The 11,910-nt window shown below is 44.2% G+C and overlaps 1 protein-coding gene across 1 annotated transcript in view; it reads right to left on the bottom strand.

Annotated features, from left to right (window-relative positions):
• Positions 1 to 323: 323 nt before the first annotated feature.
• Positions 324 to 11,910, bottom strand: part of LOC122799363 (acyl-CoA dehydrogenase family member 11-like) — a 2,063,282-nt gene continuing 2,051,695 nt past the window's right edge. Inside the window, exon 14 of the mRNA XM_044068366.1 lies at positions 324 to 983. Coding sequence (XP_043924301.1) covers positions 857 to 983 — 127 coding nt within the window. The 3' untranslated portion in view covers positions 324 to 856. The remainder of the gene's footprint in view (positions 984 to 11,910) is intronic.

Genomic DNA, 11,910 nt, shown 5'->3' with positions numbered 1-11,910 from the left:
CCAGAGATAAGCAAGCCAACCTCAGTCACTCATAGCTATCCCTCTCTAAGCAGATCTTCAAATGCAGTCTTGCCAGTCAATAGGGTTGCCACCTTCTCAAATGGCCAAAGTGGGACATTTTCGGTAGAAACATCAGATTTTACAGGCCGACACATACCCACGGTCAGTACAAAGGATAGAACTTAACTTTTTTGCCTAAATAAAAGCTTATTCTTGTAGCATTTTAGTTGCTTATTCTGTTTCTTATAACATTTAGGTATTTTAGATACAGAATAACTGTTTTATGCAACTATTACATAAAATATAGGAAATAATTTTGTCCTAAAATCTCAGGACATTTGCCATTTTTTAAATTTTTTGTCAGGACACAACTGCCCAAAGAGGGACTGTCCCTTGCAAAGTAGGACAGGTGGTAACCCTACCAGTCAACTCCTAACTGTTTAGAGGTTCATGCAAGGCTCTGCTACTCTAATCATGAGGCTGGCTGTTAATACATTTGCTATTGTACACACAAAAAAGTATTGTAATGCACTAAAGTAAAATGAGCCTGGTAAAGGCATTCTCATGATAAAACTGTGTCCACTAGTTATGCCTTTTCCCAGCAACTCTCATTTCAAAGGTCACTTCTAAAAGAGCGAAAAGAAAAAGCACTCTCAAGCCCTGAAAGTAGTTGCATACTTTGAGGTAGCAAACCTCAGGGTAGGTTACCTATATTCACTGAAATGTCTTTTCGCTGAACCAACAGATAATGGATTAATTACTCAAAACAGACTTCTCAGCCCATTAAGTTTTGCTGTCTGATTAGAATACTTTTTGTTAGCACTATTCAGCTGTAGTGGTTTCACATTGCTAATGACTACAATTTTCCTTTGATAGATGAACTTCCATCATACACTAATGCAGTATCCATAGCAACCATTTCAGCAGAGTAATTGCCAGCCTTCTCAGCTGTGGCAACTGGACAAAGTTCTTGTTCACACCACCTATATGGGAAAAAAAAGGATAAAAAGTTAGAGTTGACCAGTGAAAACATTTCGCTACACATTTGTATACACAATCTCCATACACTAGAAAAAAATGAAATAAATATCACAAATAAGGTCACATTACTGTAAAAAAACCTTGTTTGTTGGTAAAGGTTTTGGGCCTCTCTCTCTCTCCTCTCCATCTGAAGCAAAATTGCACATATAGACAATGGTGCTAATTACTACTTAATATGTTAACTAAGCTGGTGGCTTATTCTAAGGACCATTTTCAGCCACATAATAAAGAATATGTACAACAGTGTATCACTAATGCACGAAAGCCATTATTATCTATAACTGGTTATTAGTACAGTATCGTTTTTGTGAAAAATAAAACCTGCAAAAAGTAATGTCCTGCTAATCACAAATGAAGTATACCATACTATTGGGTTATCTCGCTAAGGTAACCTGATATATGGCCAGGGTACTAAAGCCAAAAAACCTTCCATATGTGTAAGGGTACGTAAGCGGATGTGTGAGTGGAAGAACCTCAGTATATCTCTAAACCAGGAGACCTGAGGAAAAAAGTTAGCAAAAGATAAAGGTCAGTTAAGAGGAGGGAAGCATGGAAATGGCTCCCACTCTGTCCTTGAGCATCCATACGATAAATATTACAAGGGAGAAATTGGGTGAGAAGTAATACTGCAATAGTGATCAGTAAGACATCTACTGTTAATGATGAGTTCTTATACAACTGCACTATGTCCTTCTTTAGATCACTGTTGCAATATTCCAATCCTATTAAGTGATTCCCAAAGCCTATCAATTAGGAAGGAAAACTGGACCAAAAACAGGGGAACTGTTAATTAATCCATATAGCACAAATCTAGCAAAATAAGCTCTAGATCTAGAGAAAGCATCAACACTGTAGTGTTTTGTGCAAGTATACAAAGATGAACAGGTAGCTGCCTCTAAAACAGCCCTGGAGGAATCAATGTCTTTGTAAAAGGCTCCAGAGGAAAAAAACTGCTCTAGTGGAATGGGCCTTATCCAGAAAAGATGAGGATTTGCCATGATGGTAATAAATTGAACTGGTGTCCTAGAAAAGAAAAGTACAGTTTTGTACCTACCATAAATGTAGATGTTCGAAGATCCACATTGCTGCAGTCCTTACATATGGGTAGTCCGCTGTCCTCGGTCGGCCCGAATATCAAAGTATTAGGCTGACGTCGGTCAAGGCGCTTAAGACTGACATCAGGACGTCAGGGTACAAATGCACATGACCGACGTCATATCCTCAGTCTTTTCTTGCCCCAGATGTCAGAAGACCCTAAAAAGAAAGGCCAAAACCAAAAGACAGCAAAAAACAACCAACCACCCTTGCACTAATATGTTCAATATATACAATATCCACACTATTCACAACCCAAACCACACAACCGCCTCTAACTACAGAGGGGAAGGAGGGAGGGTAAATTGGACTGCAGCAATGTGGATCTTCGAACATCTACATTTATGGTAGGTACAAAACTGTACTATGTTCTTCATCTCACATTGCTGCAGTCCTTGCATATGGGTAGAATCCCAAAGCAGAGGTAAGGGAGGATGGCAAAACTATAAAGCATTAGGAGCTGCCAAAATGCCCTGTAAAATTGCAGTGGCAAAACCAGCCCTAGATTTAGAGTAAAGTGGAAGGTGGTAATGCTTAGAGAAAGTATGCACTGAACTCCAAGTAGCTGCCTCCAAAATATCTTTAGTTGCCACCCCCCTTAAAAAAGCTGTAGAAGTGGCAGTAGCCCTAGTGGAACGAGGCCTAATCCCAGCTGGAATCTCCTTACCATGATGGGAATAACAGAAAGCAATACAAAACCCAATCCACTTAGAAATAGTTTGTTTTGAAACAGGCTTGCCCTGAGAACCCAAAGCAAATGAAACAAATAACTGCTGAGAATGCCTGAACCCTTTAGTTCTGCTCAAATAATATCGCAACTGCCTGTGTATATCCAAAGTGTGCAAAATCTTTTCCCCTTTATTTTGGGGTTTGCATAAAAAGTAGGCAAATGAATAGTTTGGTTTAAAGCCACACTAGAAACCACTTTAGGCATAAAGGAAGGATTAGTATGCAAAGATACCCTATCCTTATGGAAAATTAAGAAAGGCTCAACCGCCATAAGGGCCTGTAATTCAGAAACCCTTCTCGCAGAGGTAATGGCCAACAAAAAGCAGTCTTCCATGATAAATATTTCAACTCGGCAGTAGCTGCAGGCTCAAAAGGTTGTAGAGTGAGTTTCTCCAACACAAAATTGAGATCCCAAGCAGGAGTAGGAGCTCTACGTGGGGTCTTATATTCTTTGCCCCTCTAAGGAATTGCTTAAACAAAGGATGAGAAAACAATGGTGGGTCACAGTCATAGTGAGCAGAAATTGCTGCAGCATGAACCTTAATAGAGGAGAAGGACAAACCTTTGTCCAGTAACTCAGTAAGATATTGAAGAGCCACACTTAAATTAGGCTTAGAAACATCAAATTCCTTTGCTGTACTCCAAAATAAAAATCTCCTCCATTTATCTGCGTACACTTTCCTTGTACTAGGCCTTCTGGCCTCCAAAATAACATTCAAAACTTGCTGTGGAAGCTGAGACCCTCCAGGGTTTAAAACAGAATATGCCAGGCTGTTAGATGTAGAGAGTGAAGTTTGACATTGAGTAAATGACTGTTCTCCTGAGACAGCAGGTGAGGAATCGAAGGCAAAGGCCATGGAGGCTCTCGTATCAGACTTCTCAGTAATGGGTACCAGTGCTGTCGAGGCCAATCTGGAGCTATTAAAATCATCTTTGGCTTGTCCTGTCTGACCTTCAGGAGTACCTTTGGGAGGAGAGGCAGAGGTGGAAAGGCATACACATGAAGATTGCTCCAATTGAATGAGAGAGCATCCACTTTCCAAGCTGTGGGATGAAACCTTTCTGTGCAAAACTTTGGCAGCTGGTAGTTTAGTGGAGAAGCGAACAGATCTATGTCTGGAGTTCCCCATAACACTGTCAATTTCTGAAATACATGAGGATCCAATTTCCACTCGTGGGGATCCATAATTTGTCTGCTCAACACATCTGCTAAGGAGTTCTGTGCTCCCGGCAGAAACCTTGCCTGAAGATTTAGCTATAAACTGAGAGCAGTCTCCCACAAAATCATTGCTTGTCTGCATAGAGGATAAGAATGCGTTCCCCTTGCTTGTTGATGTACCACATGACAGTTGTGTTGTCTGTTAGAACCAACACCTGCCCTGGAAGAAGTAAATCCTTGAAAGCTATTAATGCAAATTGGACTGCTAACATCTCCTTCAAGTTGATATGTAGATGTTGAAGTCTGGCAGGCCACGTGTCTTGTACCCACTTTCCATTTAGATGAGCTCCCAAGCTTTGTCTGAGGCATCTGTCGTTAGAATCTGACTCGCCTCCGGCCGGGTCACAGAGAGTCCCTTGTTTAGGTGACATTCCTGAGCCCACCACAAAAATTCCTTTTGAATGCAAGGTATTATCTGAATGACAGTGTCCATATCTTGGCAGTGCTGTGTCCATACATTTTTGAGATACCATTGTAGCTTCCTCATATGCAGTTTGGCATTGGGAAGCACCAGAATACAAGATGCCATGAACCCCAAGGCTTGAAGGACTGTCCTTGCAGTCAGCCTGGACTGATGAGACAATTGATGGAAGTAAAGCGAAGATTCTTTTGTTTGTCCGGGGTCAAAAGGCCATCTGGGATGCTGTATTCAGTCTCACACCCAGAAAGCACATGTCCTGAGAGGGTACTAGACTGGACTTTATTTCGCTCACAGAATACCCCAGGCATCTTAGCACTGCTATCACATACTGTAAATGATGAAGAAGTTCGTCCTTGCTTGGGCCAGAATCAGGCAATCGTCCAAATAAGGATAGATCTGTATTCCTCTTAGCCTGAAGAAAGCTATCACTGGAGCCAGAACCTTCGTGAACACTCTGGGTGCAGTAGATAAGCCAAAGGGCAATGCAGAGAACTGATAATGAGAAGTCCCAGCCCGAAAACGCAGATACTTCCTGCAACTGAGCCTGATAGGAACATGAAGGTAAGCCTCCTTGAGATCCAGAGTCACCATCCAGTGATCTTTGCCCAGCAGAGGTAAAAGCTGTTGTAACGCCAACATTTTGAACTTGGGAATGTCCAGATATGTGTTGAGGATAGATAAATCCAAAATTGGTCTCCACGTGTTCCCCTTCTTTGGTACTAGGAACAGGCGAGAATAAAATCCTAGGCCCACTTCTGGCAGAGGGACCGGTTGTATGGCCCCTATTTGAAGTAGCAGAGAAATTTGTTTGTGAGCCTCTAGTCTTTGCTGAGGAGGAACGTCCGGCATGCCTTTGAAAGGAGGCAAGGTATGGAAATAAAACTTGTAACCTTGGTGTATGATATCCAATACCCATCTGTCTTGGGTAATCAAACTCCAATTTTCCTTGAAGAGTGCCAACCTTCCTCCCAAAGGTGCTGCCAGGCAAGAAGGATCTGGCAGCTGAAAAGGTAGGTCATTGGGCCTGTTTACGAAAGGACTGGCCCCTGCCCTCACCCGAAGATTGTGCAGGTGAACTCCCTGTTCCAGGTCTGAAGGAACTCTGAGCTCTACCCCTACCACGTCTAGATCTACCCCTAGACTGAGAATCATAAGAAGGATACGTCCACCCCTTAGCAGGCCAATTCCTACTAAACTGGAGGCTGAACTTGCAAAAATCTTTAACAGCCTGCATAGACTTAGCCTTGTCTTCTATTTTCTTCAAGACTGACTCCACAGGTGAACCAAACAACACATCAGACTGTAAAGGAGCATCCAAAATCCTTGTCTTAACATGGTCAGATAAATTCTGATCCCTCAGCCAGGCGTGCCTGCGAAGAACTGAACCAGTGGCAGCCACCCTAGACGAGGCCTGTACAGCATCAAAACCACATTGTAAAGAATGCTTACCCACTTGTTCAGAGACATGCACCAAATCTTGCAATTCTTTACACTCAATGCCTTCCGCCAGAGCATCTACCTTAGACTTCAATTGAGAAAGAAGATAGTTTTGATATTTCAACATGTGAAACTGGCAATTCAAAGCCCTCATAGCTAAGGTGGAAGAAGTATAGACTTTCTTTCCCCATCTATCCAAAGCTCTGGCCTCTTTATCTGGAGGAACCGGATTTTTACAACAGAGGCCTTGACACCCTTAGGTCCCTGACTAACAGTTTCTGGGTCCGCCCTAGGACTCTTATAAAGATATTTATGAGCCTCAGGCACCCTGTAATACCTATCCGGTTTAACAGGAGCAGGAGGCAAAGAATCAGGATTAAGTGAAGCCTCTGCAAACACATCTCCCACAACATCCAGAACAGGGGGTATAGCCAAAGGCCTATGCTGGGGCAAAAGCAAAATTCCCTAAGCCTTTTCCTGGAATCAGAGAAGTCCTGACCTTCCCACTTAAAATGTTCCCTCATGGAATGAAGAGTCTCTGAAAAGAAAAATCCTCTGGAGGAGAAGCAGAAGGAGTCGAATCATCTGCATCAGAATCAGAATAAGGAGAGTACTCCTGCAAGTCTTCAGTCAAGACTCTGAAACATCCGAAGCCTGCTCAAAACTCCCCAACTCTGGCTCCACCCTAGGCCTCTTATCAGGAGGGGGCAAAGAACCTCTAATCAAAGTAATTAAATCTTCTGCCATTTTAAGCATGTGCTTCTTGGGCACAGACCCTGCTGAACTAGGAGTGACACCAACAGAAGCTAAACCTGGCCTGCCTCTGGGAGAAGCCTTGGAAACAGAAGGAGAGGGCCTAACCACCCTAGGAAGGGAGGGGAGTACAGTAACCTGAGAAGCCCCTTCAGCCTGGCCTGCCTCCTGAGAGGCCACATCCTGCAATATCAAAGTCTCCCCCTGGGACTCCAGAGAAGCCTCCGTCGGAACCACCGGTTCCACTGACGCCTCTAAAGAACCGGCGTCCGGTACGGACGACTCTTCTTGCCTGGGTTTAGCTGCTTTGTCTTTGCGCTTCTTCGAAGAAGCGGGCGCCGGAGAATCCGACGGCATATTATAATTGCACCGCTTCCCGAAGACCAACCTAGCACAATCTAACCTTCGCTTAATAGTGCGCTTATTGAACCTAGCACAAAAGCGACACCCAACAACGTCGTGCTCAGGCCCCAAACAAGGAATACACAAAGAATGATAATCCCTATGCGGTATCTGCTTCCCACAAGAAATACAGTTATTCACTTTTTCTGACATCCGGTAAACCACTGAGGCAAGAAAAAACTAAAATATTCCCCAACGGGGTACTTAGCCAACTTTGACTCGGTCTGAAACTCCGAATTCGAAAAATTTCAGAACGCCGAACGGCACTTGCAACACTGCTTCTGCATCGGACCATGCGGCAAAAAAGACTGAGGATATGACGTCGGTCATGCGCATTTGTACCCTGACGTCCTGATGTCAGTCTTAAGCGCCTTGACCGACGTCAGCCTAATACTTTGATATTCGGGCCGACCGAGGACAGCGGACTACCCATATGTAAGGACTGCAGCAATGTGAGATGAAGAACATCAGGTCTTCCTAATGCTTTTTGTCTTGTCCATATAGAATCTGAATTGCCTTTGCACATTCAATGAGTACAGAACCATTTCACCTTTGTTTTGAGGGTTTGGAAAGAAAGTAGGCAGATCATTCGACTGGTTGAGAGACAACTCACTGACCACTACAGCCATAAAGAAAGGACTAACCCTAAGAGATACCCTATCCTTATGAAACATAAGGAAGGGAAGAGAGGATAATCGGGCTTGGAGCTCTGAAACCTTTCTGGCAGAGGTAACGGCCACTAGTAGAATGGTTTTCCAAGTACAAAATTTTAAAGATGCTGAAGTCAATGGAAGGTGGCTGGGTAAGTTGTTCCAAGACAAAGTTAAGGTCCTAGGGAGAGGGGATAGCCCTCCTGGGTGGGCACAAATGAATGGCACCCTTGAGAAACTGTTTGACCTCAATTCTAGAGAGTAGGGAGCGACCAAGGGACATATATGAAGTGATGGCAGTTAAGTGTTCCTTGGCAGAAGAAACAAGCTAGACCAGCACTTAAGAGCTCACACAAATATGAAAGTATAATGGAAATCCTAGTTTGAATGGAATTCTCTCTTTTTGTGACCAAGACTGAAAATCGTTTCCATTTGGATATACAAGATCTTCTCCTGGAGAAAGTACAGTTGTGTACACTTGCCATAAATGTAGATGTTCGAGTGTATTCACTGTTGCAGTCATCACATTTGGGTTATCTGCCTGCAGGTAGCCCTCAGCCAGCCTGAATACCAGAGTCTTGGATTCCTGTGTTGGATACTGCCTCTTCTTCCATGAAGTCAGGTTGTCAGAGGGTATAAAACATGCAGCTGACGCCATTACATCAGTTTTTCTTGCCCCAGATGTCAGGTGCCCCGACAATGAGAAGCAATTACATGTTATGGTACACCTCCATCAAAAAGCAAATACACCAGAAAACTTAAATACACCAAACAAGGAAAGGTAGAGCCAAGAGAAGTCAGGGGGCTGGAGGGAGGGTAACCAGGACTGCAACGGTGAATACACTTGAACATCTACATTTATGGTAAGTGTACACAACTGTACTATGTTCTTTGTGTTTCACTGTTGCAGTCATCACATTTGGGTTGATTCCCAAAGCTAAGGAAGGGAGGAGGAAGTTAGAGAGCATTAGGGCCAGCTATTAAGCTCTGCAAGACTGCAGTGGCGAAACCAGCTCTGGATTTAGAAAAAAATAGGCATGTGGTAATGCTTGGTGAAGGTATGTACAGAGCTCCAGGTAGCAGCTTCTAGGATGTCCCTGGTAGGGACTCCTCTGAGAAAGGCTGCAGAGGTAGATGCAGCCCTGGTGGAGTGTGATCTTATCCCCTGTGGGGTAGGTTTTCCATGGTGCTTGTAGCAGAAATTAATGCAATGGGCTATCCATTTAGAAATGGTTTGCTTTGAAATGGCCTTCCCCTCTGCCCCTGCAGCAAAGCCAACTAGCAGCTGTTCAGATTTTCTGAGAGGCTTAGTCCTGTCCATATAAAATCTAAGTTGTCTGTGCACATCCAGAGAGTGCAGTATTCATTCTCCTTTGTTTTGTGGATTAGGGAAAAAAGTAGGCAAATGAATGGACTGATTTAGGGCAACACTAGACACCACCTTGGGCATAAAGGAAGGATTGGTCCTGAGGGAAACCCTGTCTGCATGGAAGATAATGAAGGGTTCCACTGCCATGTGGGCCTGTAATTCAGACACTCTTCTTGCTGAAGTGATGGCTAGAAGGAAGGCTGTTTTCCAAGAAAGGAATTTCAACTCTGCAGTTTCAGTTGGTTCAATGGGGGGGGGGAGCTTTTCCAATACAAAGTTAAGGTCCCAGGCTGGAGTAGGGGCTCTCCTGGGGGGTCTTAAATTTTTGGCCCCTCTTAGGAATTGCTTTAGCAGGGTGTGAGAGAAGAGGGGTGGGCTCAGTATTATAATGTGCTGAAATGGCAGAGGCATGAATTTTAATTGACGAGAAGGATAGGCCCTTGTGAAGTATTTCTGTTAAGTACTGAAGAATATGAGGTAAGCTGGGCACCGTTGTGCCCATCCCCTGGGTCTGTCTCCAGGAACAGTATCTTTTCCACTTTTCAGCATAGGATTTTGTAGTACTAGGCCTCCTTGCCTCCAGAAAGACATCTAGCACTAGGCTGCAAGGTTCAGGGTTTGAAGCTGAGGGTACCGAATCTGGCCGGCCTGTTGGGACAGCAGGGAAGGGGTCTGAAGCAGGTGCCATGGTTCCAGCAGTGTCATACTGCGCAAGAGGGGGTACCAGTGCTGGCGTGGCCAGTCTGGTACAATCAGTATTCTCCTTGGCATGTCCTGTTTGATCTTTAGCAGAACCTTCAAGAGGAGAGGCAGAGGGAGAAAGGCATAAACCGAGAGGCTTTCCCAGGTGAAGGACAGGGCATCCACTTTCCAAGCTTGACTGTGGGAAGTTCTTGTGCAGAATTTGTCCAACTGGTAGTTCTGAGGGGAGGCAAACAGGTCTACCTCTGGAGTCCCCCATTTGCTCCTCGAGGTTGAATATTTTTGGTTCTAGTTTCCATTTGTGTGGGTCCATGAGATTTCTGCTTAGGTCTGCCAGTGAATTTAGCTTGCCTGGCAGGAATTGAGCTTGTAGGTGCACTTGGTAGCTCAAAGGCTGTGTTCCACAGAGCCATGGCTAGTCCGCAGAGAGGGTACGAGTGGGTTCCCCCTGCTTGTTTATGTACCACATAACTGTGGTGTTGTCTGTCTTTACCATTTTACAATTGATGATTCCTGTGGGAGGCAAAGAGATCTATGTCTGGCCTCCCCCACGCTTGGATTATCTTTGTAAACACTTGAGGATGCAACTTCCATTCGTGTGGATCTGTCATATTTCTGCTTAGATTGTCTGCCAGCGTGTTTTCCAAACCTGGCAAGTACTGTGCTTGAAGTTCGATTTGCCATTCCAGAGCCAAGTTCCAAAGTGTCATGGCTAGTCTGCACAGGGGGTATAAATGTGTTCCTCCTTGTTTGTTTATGTACCACATTACTGTGGTGTTGTCTGTTCTTATCAGTAATTGTCCTGGATGCAGGAGGTCCTTGAAAGCTGTAATTGCATTTATCACTGCTAGCATTTCTTTTGATTGATGTGAAGGTGCTTTTCCTTTGGGACCATTTGCCCTGAATGCACCTGTTCGTCAGTGTGCCCCCAGGCGCAATCTGAGGCGCCTGTTGTGATGACTTGATTTGCTTGATGCTTGCAGAATGGGAGACCTGTGTTTGTTTGACATGCCTCAGCCCACCACAGAAATTCCTTTGCAAACATGGAATTATTGGTATTATTGTTTCCAAACTGTGGCTGTGTTGAGACCATAGGTTTTAGGTACCACTGGAGTTTCCTCATATGCAAGTTGCCACATGGGATTAAAAGAATGAAAGATACCATGAAGCCCAGAGCCTGCAGGATTTTCCTTGCAGTAAGCCTGGTACATTTTGCTAGTATTTTGAAGTACTGAGTTAGTTGCCCCTGTTTTTCTGGCATAAGATAGGCCATCTGGGTGTTTGTGTCCAAGTTGGCACCCAGGAAAATTATTTTCTGTGATGGTGTTAGCCTGCATTTCTCTGTTGCTTGTGTATCCTAGGGAATGCAGTAACCATGTTACATAAGCCAGATGTTCCGGAAGTATGTGCTTGCTGTCCGCTTGGATCAGGCAGTCGTCCAAATAAGGGTAAATTTGTATCCCTTTAAGTCTGCAGTAGGCAATCACTGATGCCAGGCATTTTGTGAATACTCTGGGCGCAGTAGATAAGCCAAAGGGCAATGCAGAGAATTGATAGTGGATTGAACCTGCAAGAAATCTGAGGTATCTTCTGCAGCTTTGTCTGATTGGGACATGCAGGTATGCCTCCTTGAGGTCCAATGTTACCAGCCAAAACTCCTTGTCCAGCATGGGAAGAAGCTGCTGTAATGTGAGCATCTTGAATTTCGTTACGAGTAAGAATGTGTTTAGGATGGATAAGTCCAAAATGGGTCTCCAGTCGGTTCCTTTCCTTTGTACCAGAAATAGTCTGGAATAAAAACCTTGACCTTGTTCGTGAGTAGGTACCTCTTGAATAGCTCTCATGTCTATGAGCCCCTACAGCATAGGACACAAAAAGTTGTTCTGATTTCCTGAAGGGCTTTGTTCTGTCCAAATAATAACGTAGCTGCCTATGAATGTCTAAGGAGTGTAGCAGCCTTTCCCCTTTGTTTTGAAGATTGGGGTAAAAGGTAGGTAAGTGTATGGCTTGATTTAAAGCTACCCTGGATACCACTTTAGGCATAAATGACGGGTTGGTTCGAAGGGAAACCCTGTCCTGATGGAAGATGAGA

The sequence above is a fragment of the Protopterus annectens genome, chromosome 4.part0 (genome assembly GCF_019279795.1).
Source record: "Protopterus annectens isolate FY-2018-M chromosome 4.part0, PAN1.0, whole genome shotgun sequence".
NCBI lineage: Eukaryota > Metazoa > Chordata > Ceratodontiformes > Protopteridae > Protopterus > Protopterus annectens.
The sequence above is the reverse complement of the archived record's forward strand: the minus strand, read 5'-3'. Positions and strand labels throughout refer to the sequence as shown.